The sequence below is a fragment of the Euprymna scolopes genome, chromosome 3 (assembly GCF_053919585.1).
Source record: "Euprymna scolopes isolate OS-2025 chromosome 3, ASM5391958v1, whole genome shotgun sequence".
Classification (NCBI taxonomy): Eukaryota; Metazoa; Mollusca; class Cephalopoda; order Sepiida; family Sepiolidae; genus Euprymna; species Euprymna scolopes.
The window spans coordinates 169,395,247-169,416,417 of record NC_136484.1 but is presented as its reverse complement, the minus strand read 5'-3'; the positions used below and the strand labels follow the sequence as shown (position 1 = coordinate 169,416,417).

The 21,171-nt window shown below is 34.0% G+C and overlaps 1 protein-coding gene across 1 annotated transcript in view; it reads left to right on the top strand.

Moving 5' to 3' along the window:
* LOC145263097 (uncharacterized) overlaps positions 1–18,813 on the top strand; it is a 29,736-nt gene extending 10,923 nt beyond the window's left edge. The window contains exon 2 of the mRNA XM_080120016.1: positions 18,740–18,813. Coding sequence (XP_079976142.1) covers positions 18,740–18,813 — 74 coding nt within the window. The remainder of the gene's footprint in view (positions 1–18,739) is intronic.
* The last annotated feature ends 2,358 nt before the right edge of the window (positions 18,814–21,171 follow it).

The window sequence follows — 21,171 nt, the reverse complement described above, 5'->3', positions numbered from 1 at the left end:
ATTATGACTAGTAACAACATTGTTTACCTTCGGTGAACCAACAACAAATGTTACAAATTGAATTAGACATAAGGATGAAAAGAAAACAAAAAAAAAACAGAAAAAGTGTTAATATGCCCTTAAATAAACAATAAACCATGCATTGTAAATAACATTATATTAACAGGAACTATACTAATTATCATTATCAAATTTTATTTTTAGATAATTATTCGCGTTATTGTATATGGTCTTACTAAATTGTAAACCATTCCATGTTATGGCATTTAAAAACGATTTGTGATTTGTCTCAAAAATGGTAGCAATTAATCATAAATTATTTGGATTATCCAGATTACTCTTCTAATCTTGAGTGTTATTTTCACAATGTTTCAGTCGATGTAACCTCCGACCTTCTCCGGGTGTATCTTGTCGAACTGTGGAATCTTTCTTTCAAATTTGGGAATCAGCACAGGATTTTGAACAGAACCTTAATTTAATTTATGAGGGTAACATTCTCTCATTTCGTCAGCCATAATCAGGAAGAAGTCTTAAGAAATTAGCAAATGTATTATTAGTATCACCCACATTGAGGATTGAACCTTTAACCTCAAGAAGATTTTCATTTAAAACAGAATTTTACTCAGTACTTTAAGCGTTACACCATGGGTTCTTGTATGAAATAGCCCATAAGATGAGAACAGTAGTTAAAATAATTCAGATTATCAATCTTCACCTAAAATATTCAGAAGCACAAAAATCGGTTGTTAGGTTCGCTTCAAAAGCCTCATTTGCTTTTACTCCAAAAGTTGAAGAGCTATGAAGACGGGAGTGGTACCATTAAAACGAGCAACCGTTTTTGTTCCAGAATTTATTTTTCTACATAGTCACCACTATTTTCAATGCACTTTTCCCAGAAATTCAAAACTCTACTTCTCAAGCACGTGTATGACAGGGGTTGCTTTCTTCAATATATGCAACAGAGCGATCTTTTGTACGCCAGAATATATTTTTCTACATAGTCACCACCATTCTTAATTCACTTTTGACAAGAATTTAATGACACATCTCTGCTTCTGATGTACGTCCATGACATGGGGTTGCTATATTAGAGTCTCACACTGTCAATATCTGTAACAGAGACATAAAACTTTATGGTGATAAATGCATAAGTTCAGTCATCATAACAAAGCAATTTCCAACGTACTTCTGGTGTATATTGTCAAACTTGGGAATCTTTCTGCCAGATTTTCAAACAGAACTCTTTCTTTAATCCACAAGAGTAGCCTGCTCTCATTTCATCATTCATGACTGCGTAGAAGTCCTAAGTATTCTGCAGTTGTATTTTTGAATGTCGCCTGCTCTGAGAATTGATCCTTCAACCTTCAGAAGCATGTAACTTACAACTGAATTTTATCAATACTTTATCCACTATGCCACGAGTCCTTGCAAGTCTCAAGTTCAACAAGATACACCTGAAGAAGGTTGGAGATTACACCGATCGAAACGTTTTGAAACTAACATTCAAGATGAGAACAGTAGTCTGAAAAATCAAAATAATAAAAATTTGTAATAAAAAAACATAATTTAAATGAGTTAAAATGAAGTTTGTCTCTAAAACTGTCAATTCCAACAAGAAAACCACATTAAGGCTTTGTTGACTGATAAGAAAAATGAATAAAATCAATATTTGCAGCATCGTCAATATTGAAAAAATACATTAATTCAGTAGATTTTTGAGAGAATGAAAATATAATTTAATAAAAAAAATAAACGCCTAACTTTCGACAGTTTTCAAAACTTCGTCAAAAACCACACACACAAAAAACACTTTTCCATCTTGACATTAATTTCAGTTAATCTAATTAAAATAGGTTCAATTAGTTTTGCTCACAGCATTTTTGAATTTAGTGCATCAATATTTTTCGATTATTTTACATATTTTCACACCAGTATCATCTTATTCTGTTTTTTTTTTTGTTTTTTTTATGAAAACGTGAGTGAAGTCGAACATGTTATAGTGTATTTTAGAATTATTCATCACCTTCTCACGGGGGAGATGATGTTACACAAGGGTCGGAAAGTGGGATTTGAAAAGTCAGCTTCCTTGAGGTAGAGCACTCTGGCCTGCGATAAATGTATGGGCAGAGACAATCACATATTAATAACAAAACACACTATTCCAAAACAACAACAACAACAAAAGGGGATTAAGAAAGTGGCTAATGTATGCCAATCCCTTTCTGTTATATTCAATCATAAACTGTCTTCTTAATAAAAATCTGTAACATTAACTCGATGAGGGAGATGTGATTAAATCTGGTCTCCTTGCCCCACAATTATTTCACATTATCACTCTCCAATACCCTTCCTCGAACATGTTCATACCATTTTCCATCGCACTCAAACCTTTTTCTTTGCATATATCCCAATGTACCTTTCTCACAATATTGTCATGACGCCTCTTCTGCTCCTTTTGAGCTTCTTCTTCTTCTTCTTCTTCTTCTTCTTCTTCTTATTATTATTATTGTTGTTATTGACTATGAAGAAAATCTCAATTTGTACTATTTAGATTATTCATTATGTTAACAACTGTGCGGCATAATAGATGAAGTGCTAAGTAAAATTCAGTTCTAAGCAACACTCTTCTGGAGGTTGAAGGTTCAATCCCCAGTGCACGTGATACTAAATAATGCAATTTCAAATTACATTAGGCTTCCATCTGGTCATGGCTAATAGAACGAGTTCATGCTACCCCCGTGGATTAAATAAAGTGTTCTTTTCAAAATTACACACAGATTCCAGAGTTCAACAAGAGAAATGTGAAGAGGACAGAAAAGTTGTTTGAAAAAAACTCAAGATGAGAATAGTAGTTCAAATAATCAAAATAATACGTTTTATCAATCCTCATCTAAAAAATTCACAAACATTATTTATTTTTTAAATGTGACATTAAAGAAAAAAGAAAAAAAATTTTAAACATTTGTCTTTTAACTTGCAATTTAGAAATAGATTACAACTTATTGAAATCAAGTTGATCCATCTAAGAAGAAAGAATCATTTGAACACAATTGCTTAATATTCGTGCAAGAAATAAAACAATGTTAAAAAACAAAACTAGTTGTTATATTAACAAGTCATAATAATCATTAAATTGATAAAAAAAACGTTAAGTAATAATTAATAAAATGTCCTTTATCAAAATCAATATGCAAATTAGTATAACTTGTTTCTTATATCACACATATAAGACATTATATACAAAAAGGATTCGCCTATGATGTAAAGTGGAATTAATTGGAAATAGTCCAAGAAATGGACCCAATTTTCACATTTATTCATTTACCTAAGAGAGTAGAGTAAACCCTCGTCTAAATTGTGTAACTAATCTAGGAGGTCATGGGGTCAATCTTACGTTGCTTACCGAACAATTTTGTATAATTATAAATGTGGTTCACTAAACAGTCTCGAATCTAATACGCCTCGCACTATCAGCCAAGCTCCAACTTCTGTTCCCTGTGTCTGTTTTACAGGTACTTTAATGGACTGTGCTCTGATGAACTCATAGCATTTATGCCCCCTCGGCGTACAATCACCGACTAACAAGCAGCAAAATCTCACCCTTTCACTTGTGAGATCTCTCGATCATGGAAAGACTTCTCTAATAGTTGCTTCGCTCAAACTGCTAGACTTTGGAATCCCCCCCCCCGTTTCCTCTTTCCCTGACTGTACTAACATACTAAAGTTTAAATGTAATGTGAACAGATATCTCGTTACTCAAATTCCTACAATCCCTTGTTAGACATGATCCCAAATAATAGCCTCTTACGTCCAAATGACAAGACGCCTTGTTGGGGTGAAAAAGAATAAAAAAAAGAAATGGACAAGGAGACTAGAGTTCAATCCTCAATGGAGTTATACAGAAAAATATTAAAAAATTGCTACTTAATACTCCTTTGATAAACACTCAGCAGTATAAAATGCGGATCAAGGGTAATGAAGTAATCTTAAAAAGAATTAGCACTATCCCATACTCCTTGGAGCCTTCGGATCGCCCTCAACTATGATCGACCACTTTATTATTTGAACTATTTATTTACATTGTTTTTTCTGCCATTGTTTTCAGTCATTGAGGACTTCTCCTTGTCACTGGACCCAAGCAATGCCGGTTAAAAATAGATGCAGTTGGAGATTATACAACTATTGTTTCACTGTAAATTCGTTACACATACGTCCTTACAGATGATGTCCATTGTTTCTCTATAATTGCGATTGCACTGTTTACCTCTCATTTGTACGCAATACCGATTGCTTTTTTGGTGAATAATAAAAAGAAACGGTAAAATCTTTGTTAGTGCCTTACTTTGAAAAAGAAGTTTACAATATCAGGCAATCATTAGTAGATTGCAGTATGCAGCAACGCAAATATTTCATTTGTATGTAATAACACACACAGCAGTAGAATGAGGATGACGAGGTGGATGAGGATGCAGTGAAGTTGCTCGGTAGTAATGGCAATAAGTGCAACCGATGTGCATATTTACTCTATATTCATAATGAATGCATTTACCTGTTCGTTTTTTCTTTTTTTTTCCGTGGGAGTGCAGGTGTAACGAAGTGATAAGATACGATAAGCCAACAACTGGCACGCGAAGATTAAAAATAGATCCGGCAAAGCAACAGGAATATGATTAATCCAACCTGAAGATCTGCTCGAACTCATTTCTAGAATTGCCGATTTTATCGTCTTTTTTTCTCTGGTCATTATCAGGTGGCATACGCAGAATATATCAGGCATTTTTTTTTCATCTATGCTTAATTAGATGATATTTTTTTTAAAAATGTATCCGTATTTGTGAACTGTATAAAATATATATAATTAATTAAAATTAAGAAAAAAATGAAATTTCGAAAAGTAAAAAAAACAAAAAAAAAAAAACATCCCCTCCTTCCAATATTTGTTACAGTATTATTATTATTGTAAGATAGATTACTAGTTTCCATGCTATAAATTATGAACCCTTACCTCCGATATGCAACCGTATAGATTAGGTGAGATATAATGTGGCAATATTGAAATTATTTTGCTCACACGTCACATTCCGAACGCATGGCCATGGGCCGACATCAGTGGACTGTTTCTGTTGTATGAAATGGTAATAAAAAATGTTTCAAAGTGTAATTCAGAAAAAATAAATCATTTTCTTCACACTTGAAAAAGCCCCCTAAAAAAAAAACAGTGGGCGAAACGTCGAGTAATTTGGTCTTCCTTTTCCATTTTTAATTCATGCTGTCGGAATTGGTTTATTCTTTTACATCATAATTCTTTAATATAGGATATACGACTTTTCCAATTAAATCGTTTGCGAAAACAATATATATATATTTTTTTTTACACAGTGATCACCACTTATATATATATATGGCTTAGTAAAATTTAAAAAAATATATAATGGCAACTTCTCTCTCAATTTCAGGATTTTGTTAGCATACCCATATGCATTTATTTATTTATTTATTTTAAATTAATAAATGCTTTTTCTCCTGATTAGTTAAGGGCAAAATAAATTCATTAATTGATATAATCATTAAATGAATGATTTTGCGCTACAAAACAGGTGCTGTCAAGAATTGTGCATGTCAATATACTTAAAGGAATAGTAAGATGGTCAACATCTTGAAATTTGGAATGTAAACTTTTGTCATTTAGTTTTCATATGCTGTGTAAGTACATCGAGCTTTATAAATTAAATGATTGAAGTATAAATAATTGAAGAAACATATTTCCACACACAGACACATATAAGCGCATGTTACGACCGGGCAATGCCAGGCGGCCTGCTAGTATATATGTATAACTGAACTTGGACTTATATATATATATATATATATCTGTGTGTGTGTGTGTGTGTGTGTGTGTGTGTGTGTGCGTGTAAAATACGCTTAAATATTATATTTTTATTAATGCAGATTTCGTATTTATTATTATATTATATTGGACCCAATATAAAGTAATGATTAAAAAAGTTTTATAAAAATGACTCGTGCGCCACTACCGATAATCGAAACCGAAACGTTTAGCTTACGATTTACTTTTTCTTTTGAAGTTAATGTGCTTGAATACCCTATATATGAAGTTTCATGCCTGTAGACCAAAAACTGACAGAGGAGTTTGGTAGGCAAATTCTTTTACACAAATATATATATACGCATGCATAAATATATATAGAAAGTGTTTTGTATTTACTATAACCTTTTTACGCAAATATTACGCAAGTATAAATCATTTAGAATATCTGCATGAATATAATTACACGTAATAGTTAACTAAAGATGATCATCCTATAAAAAAATCGAAAAAAAACTAATAGAGAATTAATTAAAATGAATGTTTAAAAAAATATGCAAATTAGCTAGATCATTTGCAGATGAATGCAATTCCACGATCTACATATAACAAAGTTGTATTTTCTTTTTAAATAAATAAAAAAAGAGTTTTTAATATGAATATCAATACACAAAAAAAAAATTATAAGAGTATATATATATATATATATATATATATATATATATACATATAGTTTACCATATATATATATATATATATATACATATAGTTTACCATATATATATATATATATATGTATATATATATATATATATATATATATATATATATATGGTAAACTCCCACTTGAAACCATTTCAGTTTATCTTTAAAATAGTGAAATCAATTTTAATTTACTTATTTTTCTTCCGTTTTTATTCAATTTTCTGTATTTTATCTTAAATATATAAAAAGGAAGAAGTCCGTTTCTCTTGGGAGCCTTGTTCAGGTGTGCACCGTTGTCAGTGCAGGGACTTTGTGGTCACCGATTATAATGTTCATTCTAGCTGGGCATTTACCTAGAGAATAGTTAACAAGAAACAAGAGCGAAAACAAACCCCACATAATCTCACATCATTTTTCTTTGCACACGGCAGCAACATAGATTTTTTTTTATGGTAAGAAGAAACTTTAAGAAAATCGTTATAGACTGAATGTTCAGATTTGTTTACGTTAGGTTGGGTTCCTGTCAACACATTCAACAGATGAAAGTAAATAAAACGATTTTCCTCCCCCTTACTCCCCACCTTGATTTTTAAGTATTTGTTAACAGTGAATTTGATGGCTTAAGGATCCGCCCTTTTACGCTTATATCACTTACAAATAAAACGGAATACATAATGTACAGAAACGAATGAATAGTGCTAAATTCTAAAAAAAAAAAACAAAGTAAAAGAATATGGACCGTGCTAACACCGACGTTGTGTCAGGATATTCCAGCAGGTTGCGTAAACCGCCGGAACGTGCTGAAATGTTTAACCAATGAAATGGCAGCAGCTGTCAATATCTGATAACAAAATTCAATAATTTTTTTAAATGCTTACAATCGACTTCACACAAGGTTGAAAAATAATAGGCAAAAAGGGGTACTTGTGCAGTTTACAGATCGTGTTTTCTTTATATCTTTTTTTTATTGAATACTTAGGTAAAGTACATTGTAGTTTACAAAGCCTCCATACCCATGTTAAAAATGGCTTTCTAATTAATCATATTATTATTTCAGAATGGTCCATAAATTGCATAAATACCAAAAATATTCTTAGAAAATAACAAACAATTTTGTTTGTTATCAATTTTTGTACTTTATTTTCTTTGTATGAAAAAAATATTTAATCATGAAATTTACCACACGATGTGTGTTTTTGTTTTCTTGATTTGAATGTATTTTCTCCTAATTTTAAAAGTTTCTTATTTTTCCATTATTTTTAACTTTTTGTTAGCGTTTTAATATTGACCAGCATTTTCGAAAAAAAAAAAATCACAAAGTTTTCATTTGGCACCATCGATGATTTGCATAACTTGTAGAAATGATAACGAAAAGATACTTTGCATGGCAAACAGTGCTGAAATAATTACAGATACTTATTTTATCTTTTTAATGGAAGTCGCTCGAGATAAGTCATGAAACCACTTGATTTAAGGAGCTAACAAGAACGAAAGATAATTATATGCTACTAGGAGGAAAATGGTCATCGGGAAAGAAGTGCCACAAACCTGCAGTTTTTTTAAAGAAGCTACTAAAATAGAAAGCTGCGTTAGAATGTAGTATCATAAACATTGAATTGATGAAGACCGCTGGACTAAAAAGTCAAAGAAGCTGGAAAATAGGAAGCAGGGAATAAATCAGATAATTCTGAATAGCACATGCCATAATAGTATTTATAGAACAGAGTGAGATTAGCAACATCACGTCCGAAAGAGGAGTTGTAAAGAAGAAGAAAGGTTGAGGGCCAATCAAACTACACATACGTTTCTGCCTGTTATCAGTAACCCTCCACCCTCAAATAGGATCAGATACTCATCAGAATATTATTACACAAACAATTATTATTTCACTAACAAAACCCGTGGAAATTCCATAATTGTATCCTTCATTTGTTGTATATTGTATATATTCCATTCTATGGACGTCTTATTTCTTGAATCATAGCGTTTCTTTGGTACAATAGAGGTTCTTTTCAATTTTGGTTCGTTTGGTAACAATTTTTCAAATATGGGTCATATCTTCTGCTGGAACTAAGCCTCCATTAGTGATAATGCTGATGGTGCCTTATGATTAGGTGAGATTCTATAGACCTTTAGAAAAGGTTGCAGTGTCGTTTCTGTGGGTGTGCCACATGCTTTTCTTGTGTGCTCGTTTCAACGTGTCGACGAAACGTTCCACCTGTTGTTTTTTTTTTTTTTTTTTTTTTACAAAGGCATCACCACATTATCAAGGCCAAGAGGCCACTCAAGGATAAGGGTTAAAGAGTGTACAGTAGAAATTGGTCAATATAGTAATCATTAGTAATGAAAATTTGGTAAATTTAATAATTTATATGGAACGGCTCATCAAGAACTTATTTACTTTAGACTTGAACACAACCATATTGTAGTCAGCCGGAAAGCAGGAAAACGGAAGACAATTCCACAGGCGTGCAGTTCTAAGAAAGAAGCTTTGTTCATGGAATCTACGTTTAAGTTTAGGCACAGATAAAGAGTGGGGGAAATTATTGATAGTGTTTACAGCTAGACGAGTGTTTCTTGTGAAAGTTTGGCGAGGGGGGACCATAGATTGAAGCTCAGTTGAACACTTTCCATGAAAATAACGATACATCAGAGACAAACTCGCAACATCTCTTCTGTGAGATAGAGGTTGCAAGGAGGAGAAAAGGACATCTCCTACGAGACTACGAAGTCTATTTTGAACTCTATCAAGGCAGGACAAGTCCTTTCTAGCAGCTCCTGCCCAGATGTGGCAACAGTATTCCATCCTTGGACGTACCTGGCTCTTATATAGATAGAGAATAGCATCAGCAGTGAGATATCTACTGGATCGATAGAAAGATCCCACCATTTTTCCAGCGGCCTTGGCAACAGATTTGATATACGTGTTCCATTTAAGATCAGGAGTAATGGTCAAGCCCAGAAGCTTGTCAAAACTTGAGGCCTCCTGAAGACGAGAGCCATTCATTTCAATTGATGACAAATGTGGATTAGAATGTTGATGATGTAAAGAGAGAAGCTTGGTTTTAGATGCATTAAAAGTAACCAGCCACTCCTTTCCCCATTGTACTACGTGCTCAAGATATGAGGAGAGAGAATTGGAGAGAACTTGCTCGTTTACTGTCTTAGATGTGGTACCATAAATGGTAGTGTCGTCAGCATAAATGTCTACAAATGATGTAAGGATATGATTTGGAAGATCATTAATGTAGATCAGGAAAAGAGTTGGGCCCAGGATGGATCCCTGAGGGACACCGGCATTAATACTGTGAGCTTCTGATTTTTGCCCCTCAACTACTACTATTATGAACCTATCAGAAAGAAATGATTTAATAATTGAGAAGACTTTTCCAGCTATACCATAGCTAGCGATCTTATGAAGTAAACCTTTATGCCATACCCTATCAAAGGCTTTAGATATGTCAAGAGCAATTGCCCTAGAAAGATTGCCACCGTCGAGAGATTTGCTAATCCTATGCGATATAACTGTAAGGACATCTGCTGTAGATCTAGCAGAACGGAAACCATATTGAGTGTCACTAAGAAGGTTATTTTTGTTGAGATGTTTGATTACTTCTGTATTTAACACAGATTCTAGCAACTTACTCATGACGCACAGGAGACTTATTGGCCTGTACTGAGAGGGGGATGAGCGATCACCTGAATTCTTAAATACAGGGCATACTGATGAGATTTTCCAGGGAGATGGGAAACTATTCTCCTTAAGACAACGTTTAAATAGTTTTGTAAGTATGGGCGCTAGTTCAGGTTGAAGTTTTTTGAGTACTATAATTGGAATACCATCAGGGCCAGTTGCTTTACTCGAATCAAGGTTTTTGATTAGCTTCGCAACATCAGGTACAGATATACGTATATCACATAGCGTGTTTTCTGATACAGGAGGAAATATTGGGGGTTTGCGGTCTTGGTCGCAAAGGGTAGAATTAGCTGCAAAGTTCTTGACAAAGAGTTTGGCTTTGTCTGATGCTGACGAGATTACCTCAGGTCCATTGATAATAGTTGGGATGGAGCACACGCTTCTGTTCAGGATTCTGTTTGCTATTTGCCAAAACTGGTGGGAACCAAGCCACTGCTCAGCTACTTTGGACTTAACAGATTGAGCATACAACTCTCTTGCGTTCCTTATTACTTTCTTACAATGGTTGCTGGCAGTCCTGAAAACGGCTTTAGTTTCCATACATCTATTACGTTTGAAGCAGTGGAAAAAGTGATTTCTGTGCGCAATGGCAGCAGCACATTCTGGAGAGAACCATGGCTGGCTGTTAGGTTTTTGCTGAAACTTTTTAGAGGGTATGAAATGGTCAATACCTACAATTAACCATTCCGTCATGTCTAATACTATAGAGGACACATCCTTTTTAAACATGGAATGCAGAGGTAGATCAGATATAAATGTACGGAAGCTATCCCAGTCAGCCTTAGTGTATCGATATACTGTACGATGAAGAGGTACGTCTGGGGACTTATTACATTTCATTTTTATCTTAATTGATACAACAGAGTGGTCGGAAGATCCAAGAGGCGACAGAACAGAAACTGAACATAGTTCAGGGCAAGTTGTGAGAAAAAGGTCTAGTAGGCTCGCATACTGGCCGTCATTATCGGGCACACGGGTAGGTTCCTGGACAATCTGAGTGAGGTCATAGGCAATGGAGAAATCATGACAGAACCTCCCCTCATCATCGGTCTTGTTTGAGTGGCTCAACCATTCGACGTTGTGAACATTGAAGTCTCCACATACGTGAATGTTAGCTGAAGGATAAGTAGCGCGTGTGATACTGGGGAGTCGTGACTTGTTTGATTTGCAACGTTTCACAGAACTCTAGGTACCTCCACGATGATGTGTAAAACGTCAGTAGTAAACATATTAATAGTGACGTCATCATTTCGTGTGTTTGTGTTAATTTCTATGGATAAGCGTTCGCGTTATAATTATTAATGGAGTAAGGTTTTTTTTTCTTTGCTATGGATAAAAATAATATAAAACTTGCCTTTTGTAAAACAAATACATTTTTATTAACGAACTACACAGACTTGAGTTAATAAAATAAAATTAATTTTAACGTCTTCTGTTGACACATGTATTTAAAAATAATGTTCCTTAAAAGCCCCCGTACATTTTTTGAAAAAAAAAAAAAAGTGCCAAACATAAGAACCATTCTCTATCAATTTAAATAATAAAATCAAAATGAATTTTTTTAAGGTTGATTTTGGATTTACAATTTTTATTATCTCAATAGTCTTATATTCTCTTATATGGATATATTTTTTATTGTTGGAAACCTGTTATTAAAAAAACCCATTTAAACTTCATATCGCGTAATATTTGAATTTAATATCATTTAAAGCTTTTTAAAAATAATTATCATTTTAGAATTTTTTTTTTTTTTTGTTGTAATTTGAATAATTATATTACCGAGAAAAAAATTATCAAGAAAGTGTTTTTTGGTTTTTTTTTAAACATAATATTGAATTTATGTCCAATTTTATTTACAACTTCGAGGTAAGTGAAATAAATAACAGGATTACATATATATATATATATATATATATATATATATATATATATATATATATATATATATATATGTTACTTTTTTTTTTAATTATTTCATCATTTCAGCTTTAAAAAATGTTGAAACTTTTATCAACCCACATTTATTTTGTTTAAGTTTTGGACCATGAAATATAGGGGGGGGGTAGAACGCCTAAAATATATTTCCTCTAATATATTTAACGAAACCTACTTTTAATATGTAAGTTTATTTAATAATGAATAAATATAAAAGATTTCAGGAAAATATGACAATTATTTGATTTTTACTAAATTTTTAAAATATGGGTGTGTGAACGGCTTAAAAAACGTCACTACATAGGAACGTTGTTTTAAAGCGTCGATAATGTAAACACGATTTTTGTCTCGCATTTTCATTATTTGTGTATGCTGTCATTTTTTTTTTTTAATATTAGCAGTTTATTTGAAGCTTTTTGCTTTTAAATGGTAAAAATGTTAGGATGATAATATTAAATTAAATTACAATTACATCGTGTTACATATAGGGGGGGGGTTAAAACTGTGATACGCGTTGGAGGTACCTACAGAACTCCTTTAAGTCGTGGACGTAAACTGAGTCCCGTTGTAGCTTACTACGCAGTCGCCAACTTCAAACCGTACAAATAATTAATGAAAGAAATTAATGATACCAATCCTCCAGTGACCCCATGAAATCTATATGAATTCTAAACCAGGGTGGGTCTGGTTTGGACCATGGCTTAAAAGTGATTGAATGTGCCTTTGCCATCCAAGCACAATCCTTACATGGGTAGATCATATTCTTGATGTCTTTATTCATTATTGTTCAATATAGGTAACTACGCATGAGGCTCTCCATACTCCTGGGTAATCCATAGAAAATTTTTCATTATCATTTTTTTGTAATTCTTTTGGTCTGACGAGCCTCTTGCTGTTGCATAGTAGGACGTCATCACAAATATAAAAACTATCCTGTATTCGTTGGTCTCTATTTGTGATTTTCTGTTTTGTAGTACTGATAAATTTGTCTTTTTGTGCTTTTCATTCAATTTCATGTAATGTGGCTGGAAGGTTTCTAATAGTATAGCACATCATAGTACGTAAGGGAACAATTACGTCCCATGATGGTACAACAAGGGGTTCACTGTTTCAGGACAAACCTTGAGAGTCCGTCCACATATCCGATCTACTTGGAGGAAAGGTGCTCTAATTTGAAACTGTAATTCAGTGGAATAGTGCCCCACCTCAGCAGTCTATTTGCTGTATAGACAGGTAATCCTTTCTTCGATCCAATGATGGTCTATGGAGTTTATGGTATAAGGAATCGTCCGTGTAAATATCGGTGGAACATTGTAACTGTAAGTGTAATATTAGGAGCTTCTTTCTCGATTTGTGAATAGAGCTTTTCTGTCGATAACAGACATCTTGACGTATGTGCAATCGTTTTTTTTACTTCCGACCGACATTTTATGTAAGATACAGACCCCTATTTCGTATGAGGTCACACCGCTACCGACAATTATATCTAGTTTTGGGTCATAGTGAGTAACGAATAGACCTAACGTCAGAGGTATTTTTATTTTAGCGAATGCTGCCTGGCATTGGGGCGTCCATTTCCACACTCTTTTCTTTTTGTAGTACTCGTTCATTGGAGCCTGTAGGTCGTGCTTATCGGGAATGAATATCTGGTAATAATTCTTGAACCTCCAAAAACTTTATAATTCTGTAATATTTATTGGAGCCGGCATATCATTCATAGCTGTAACCCTTTTTGAGTCTTGTCTCTTACCGGTTTTGTCTATGATGTATCTGAATTATTTTATTTCTTTCATGACGAAATCACACTTTCCTTCTTTTATTTTAAATTCAAAATCCTGTATTTGAGGGGACATGTTCTTGATGTTGTTCTCTGGTCTTATTTATTAGGATAATAGCATCCAGGTATGCTATCGCGAAATCAAAACTGCTCAACATAGCATCCATAAGTTCTTGAAAATGGTGGGCGCTACCTTAACTCAAAGCTAATCTTTCAGATTTGAATAACTCCTTATGGATGTTAATACAAAGCAACTTCGAGCCATTTTCATGAACTGGAATTTGAAGGTATGCGTCAATCAAATCGACTTTAGAGAATATGTGTCTTCTGTTTAGCTTAGTGAAAACTTCTTTAGGGTTAGGAAGTAGCTAATGGTTATTTTTTAGTACTGAGTTCAAACCTGTGCTGAAGTCAGTGCAAATGCGGATTTCTTTTGACTTCTTTTTGACAAAGGTTACTGTTGTGGGGTACAAATCACCCCTTATTTGAGAACTAAGTGGAATCAACCAGTCCTATGAATACCACTAGTTTCAGAGACTAAATGGAGACATTCATACCATGTTTAACCGCATGCTGCGAACCCGTTCCTCTCATACCACTTTAGTGGCTCCTGTATTCCTTATGATAAATACATATTATATTTAAAAACTTTACCCTAATTGTGGTTTCTTTCATTTGTGATCGCTAGCAAAGATCTACAGCAGTTACCCATTGACTGAATTCAACTTTTGATAAGATGCCAATTTTTCAAGTCTTTCAAGCTCCTTATTAATTTTCCCCAGTGCTGCGAACAGTATACTTTTTCTTTCTTTAGTTCTTGTTGTGTATAATCTTTAAGGTGGAATCTGCATGATATTTTTGTCTATTTTCCTAGACCGCCTGATGAAACTTGAGGGAAACTTTCTTTTAATTCTGACTTGAGATTTTCCCTCATTATTCGTTCGAGTTTCCACTTTTTTGACAAAACATCTTTATAAGCAAATCTCACAAATTGTATTGTTGCATCCAATCTGTCCCAAAAAGATTTCCTGCTTTGTTTAACAGGAACACTTTTTTAATTTTTTGTCGTATTGTTACCTGTAACATTAGTGATTAATTAACATCCAATATTTATTTTCGACCCAGTCACCGTTCTGCCTGTTTTATAAGATTTTAGCATGGTTGGTTAATTTAATCTCTTTAATCAATTTTTAGTTAAATAAGAAAATAACTTACAGATTTTTCAGTTATAACTTTTTGCTCGAACAGTCTCTTTCGTTTTTAGTTGGTGCGGCTAAATACAAATTGATGCGCTTTTAAAATTTGTAAGGCTTAGTGCAGCTTTTAGAGTTGCTTCTGGTCCTTAAAACGTTTTGTCGTTTGGTTTCACGGCACCGACTCTTTGAATAATTCCTTCTTAGTGTTTTTGGAATACTATTTACTCTTTTGCATACGTTGTCGCAAGATCGATGTTGTTGAGGATGATTCATTTGAATATCACGTTAGTTTGAATAACTTGTCTCCAGTTGTTATGGAACATTGAGCTATTTTAAATTCGACGTTTCAACGTGCAATCTTGAATCCTTATCGCCAGTTGTTGTGGGAACCCTGGGGTATTTAAAAATTGTTCATGAGTTCTTGAAACCTTGTCACCAATTGTTGTGGCCCTAGGAAAGAGTCATAAAGAAAGACGCGAGTAACAGGTTTAGATAGGAAGAATATATTGTACAAGACAGTGAATACAAAGAAGGTTTATTGGTGTTTGTTATAATGTCACGTCAGCTAATATGTGAGCTTAAATATGAATGCCCTGGAAATGTCACTTCTAATTAATGTTTAAAAATATGCACACGAAGAAATGATTTGTGGCGGTTGGTGATCGCTCAGAAATTGAATCCATTAATAAGAAAAAGTAAAATGGTGAGGTACACCCGGGATAGAACAGGGAATCATTCAATCTGTAGTTGAATGCTCTATCACTAAACTATATCTCCAGATTATAATAAATATGTTTTTTTTTTTAAGAAATGATTTGCTGAAATTTTATTATTTCCCTTGCCGGCGTAACATAAAATATCCCCCTGTAAAAATTCTTCTTCTTCATCTATAAGAGACAAAAGCTATTTTTTAAGATCGGAATTTATCGATTTTCTCACTTGTCAGATGAATTTTTTTTTACAAAACATATCTAAGGACAGTGCCAGACATACAAATTATTTAGCTTTGAAATTTGCAAAAAAAAAACAAAAAAAAAAACAGGTTCAGCTGTTTCGGAACCTATGAGAAAGGAACTCTCTCCCTCTCTTTCACCCCCACCCACAAAGTGGCTTTCTTATAATAGTAAAGATAACTTATTAAAACCTTATTGAATTAAAAATATATATATATATAATTTGGTACAAGTGTTGTAATCAGATTTATATTTGTTATAAATAGTAATTTAGTTCAAACTATTTATATATAACTAGCAAACGTAAGGCAAACGAACGATGTTAAATGTAAAAATAGGAAAAACAAAAAAAGAAAACGTGAAACAGAGAAACGAACGTTAAAACTTCGTTAAAAAATCTGAAAAATAATCCCCCCCCAAAAAAAAACACGTGAAGAATGGCTTAAATAACCCTGTTTCAATATTAAAATTTAAAAAATCGAAAAAAAAAGAAGACATCTCACACCACGATTCGAACCCAAAACCTTTAGATAATGACCCCGCGCTCTAAGCAACTGAGCTAAGACGACGTCGACGAAATTGTGTCTGTTTTTTTTTTTAAATATTTAAAGTAAATCATGTTCCGACGTCGTATGAAGCGAACTTATCATGAGAGGACGGTTTTTGCTGACCCCTCCCTATAGAAAACTGATGATTTTAGGGTGAAGAAATTAATGTTTTTGGCCAATTTTTCGATATATGTCGGGCGAAGGTCGAAACTTTAAAATGATACCGATCTCGTAAAAATACGTGACACGTGTCGAAAGTTTTTGCGAGACATACAAACACACATACATACATATACACATTTTCGCTTTTATATATATAGATTATTTCTTGATAGTTAAGCGGCCATTGAGAAGTGTGTTGATCAAGGATGATGAAAGAAAAGAGAATAGGAAGTCGGAGGAGGGATATGTTCAAAAACTTAAATGTAATGAAAGAGAATGGAAAAATTTAAACCATTTTAATTCTTATTTTTATGCTCCAGGACAACGCCGAGTAGCCTTGCTAATTCATAAATAAAACTGAAATATTCGAAGCTATGATTAAAATTTATTTGCTACAAAAACAGTTACATACATTTCATCCATTCACAACTTTTGCAACCGGTTCTAAAGCTAGAATTTATAACGTTGCTAACATCAGGCAAAATTGTAATATTCATTCGCATGATCAAGCCAAGATAACTTTCCTATCTCTCTCAAAATTGTTGACTCTGTGTCAGACTAAGATATACTGGGCCATAAAATTAGAATTATTCATATATTATATCGATTTTTTCTCGTTTTTATTTTATTTATGCTCATACATATATATATATACATATATATATATATATATATATATATATATATATATATATATATATATATATATATATTCTTTTTTTGTTTCCTAAGTAAACCATAAAATGTTTCCTTTCTTTCTTTATCAGGAATTGCCCAGACAGGTATTTTTGTAACCAATGACTCTAACCTCTGCCACAATCTGCCAAAGAGACTTCATTTTATGGAGTTCCATTGACCGAGCATCATATCGTCCTTCACGATAGTCAACTGCCATTTCATATCTTGTAATACTCCGATGCTGTTTTTATTTATTTATCTCCTCACCCCAACCCACCCACAGTTGTTACAAGAGTCAGAAAGTAGAACTGAAGAGCCAGCACTCCCGAGGAGGAGCGCAATATGTCCTGCAAAAATGCATGAGAAGCCCCATAGACATTCTCTGGTAGAGGCGCATCAGGCGATTAGGAATAAACTAACCCTTTCTCAAAGAGATAGGGCACAGCCTTGGAGGGTAGACCTCGTTAAACTGTACAGAAATAACAACATACAGCATTCAACAGGGTCAAGGTCATTTCAAAAGTGGCCTTGACCCTATTGAGTGCATTATACATATCAATGTTTTTGTTGTTTTTTTTTTTATTTGACTTCCATAAGTCTTTGCTTGGAATTTTCATAAAAAGACGTCTGCAGAACAGTAGACTTTGTTGGTATGGTCACGTTGAAAAAATTGATGAGAGTGCTTGAATTAATAAATATAGAACAGCTGAGTTAGTAAGAGAAGGCCAAGGAAAGCGTGAGAATAAAATGATAAGGATGAACCTGAGAGAAAAAAGGTAAATCAATAAAGATCTGACCGGAGATAGTTTGGAAGTCAACTTCTAAAAGCTGTTCAACACATGCCAATACGTAAAGTAGACCTTAAATATGATAATGATGATTGAGTTCAATTCAATAAATTTGGCAAATAAATAAAACAAACTTCAGTTACCATGATATGGGGAAAAGGTGCTAGAAACTTATGCAGCAGAGTAGTGACATGCAGAGAACATTTTCAGAGCAGGGTTAGGTGCTCAAATGAAAACAAAACGGCAACAATATAGTAATGAACACCGTCTCGGTGGGGCATAGGCTTATAATACATTTCTCTGAAAAGGACACTTTTAAAACAGGAGTAAAAGAGGCAGATACTTTAGCATTTTCCCTCTGCGCGTCCCTGCAGAAAATGATAGAGTAAGCCAGAACTTGTTCAAGTTTGCCTCTAATTGCTGTGCTGTTGGAGTATTTATTATCTTTTTATGAAGTTTATCCCTAATTTCAGGGATCATGATTGAGAAAGCAACCAACTCTGGTTCAATGGAAATCAGCAGTGAACAGTTTTTGGTGAAGAAATGAACAATAAGTGGTGAAGGAGATCGCATTTGCCATTGATTGCCATTGTAGGCCAAAATAAGATCAACATGAAGAGAGAAAAGGCTATATTTTTGAGTGAGCTTTCGTAGGGAACCTCCGTTAGTCCCCACATGACTAGCTTCTTTTTTTCTTTTGAACTTTGTCCACATGCTCGATATTACATATTAAATACAGAACAGAGGCCTGGACACCAGACTCTAACAGTCATCTGACGATGGCAGAAATATTTCATGGGTGAGTTTGCAGAAGGGAATCGAATGAGAAATCGGGTGCTCCTTGTTTTGTTTACAATGTTTGATGCAATGTTTAGATGGCTTGAAGGACGAGTCGATAAGAATGCCAACACTTTTTGTCTTGTTTTTTTTTGTTGTTGTTTTGTTTTTATTCAATTTTCACCCTAAACAAGGGACAGTGCCACTTTGAAGTAGGGAGCTACTATCGGGGACATAAGTTGCAGAGGTATTATGAAGGGATTATTGCTGAAAGTAAGAGTTCAATCAGAAGGAGAACCCATTGCAATATGGCAGCATTTGTCGACATTGAGGTGTAAGTCCCATTTAATGGACCATTTTCAAGCATGTTGAAGGCTAGACTTGTGGTTGTCAATTGTATTTCTATGGGTTACTGAATATGATCATGAAAATGGTGATCAGGTTTCTGAATTTTTGAGATGAGGATTAGTTATTCGTATTATTTGGATTCATTAAACTACTGTTCTCATCTTGAGTGTGATTTTCACAACGTTTCGGTCGATATAACCTCCGACCTTCTGATGAATCCAAATAATATGAATGATGAAGAGTTATTATTTCGGCTTCAAGGTTCATCATACAGATTATCTAATGATAAACTGGGAGCCAATCAGAACAGAGAATAGATTTGCCATCTGAGCATAATGGAGCATAACATAAAAAAAATGCAGTTCGTTGGTCGGAACAACAAAGAATATTAATTGAGTGTACATAGTAATATCTATGTACATTATACTGGAAGCCCTTGTGTCAGACCTGATTCATTAAAATTACAACCTTTTTTTTATCTCCCAAGTTTCATTGGCATACTCTGACTATTCGTCACCCTCCCCACCCATGTTGAAATAACCAAGCTTTAATAATTCCTGATAGTTAAGACAAGCGAACACCTGTAGATGAAGTGTTGACAGCTTTTCCGGCTTGCGTCTGGTAGGGAAATACTGACAGAAAAGTTTGAGAAGGGAGGAGTCAATAAGAGTCTCTATTTTTTTTTTTTTTTTAGTAAGGAAGATAGTGTTTCTTCCTCTCCCACAGTGGAAAATGTGACACAAGGGTCGGAAAGTGGGATTAAAAAGTCAGCGCCCCTGAGAATAAGCACTGACCCACAAAAATGCCCGGGTATCCTCGTCAGCATTCCCTGGTAGGGGTTTCTCAATAATAAACTAACCTCTTCTCAAAGAGAGAAGGCAAAGCCTGAGAGGGTGAACCTCCTAAAACTGTGCAGGATCAGCATCATATCACAATCAACAAGGAAAAGGTCATTAAAAGAAGGGTCTAGATTCTTTTGATTTTAGTGCCAAGAGAACAAGTTCAAATGTGGAGATATGCCATGGGAGAGACTTTTGTATAGAACTGCAGGTTTAAAAGAATCGAAATATAATGGAGCATCAGCGCTTGGCTAAAAAATAACAGAACTTTGAATATAAATTATATATTTCAAAGATAAATGTACCTTGATCATTTCTTTGTTTGCAGACTCAACCATTATTTTGTACCTGAAATTAAAACATTTTCTCTGAAGCCACAGAGAAGTAATGCCAAACCAAGAAGAGTTTTTGTTACAAGAGAGTCACAATTTATCAAGGCGCGGAGGACACTCGAGGATAAGGGTAAATGAGTGTACAGTGGTCATCGGGACAACCGTATAGTAATCGTGAGTGGTGAAAATTGAGTATAATTTGATTATTTAAGAGGATGGCTCAACAAGAACTTTTTTGCATTTGACTTGAAAACGACCGTGCTATAGTAAGCTGGGAAGCAGCCCCAAGATATTGTGTTCCGCAGACGGATAGTTCTAGAAAAAATTTGCTCATGGAATTTTCATTTAATTTAGGCGCAGGTAGGGCGTGGTGGAAATTTTTGATAGTGGGTGTAGCTAGATGAGTTTTTTGTGAAGGTTTGGCAAGGGGTGGGTCTATAGATTGAAGCTCAGTAGTTTTGCAGATATATTTTCACTGTGTGGTCGAAAACTACTGACAAAATATTTACTCACTCTAAAGTTCCCCCAATGCCGAGAGGCTTTTATTCAGAAGGTTTTTTCCCTCAACTGCTACACTCCGGAATTTCTTCTCTGTATCCTACTTCCTAG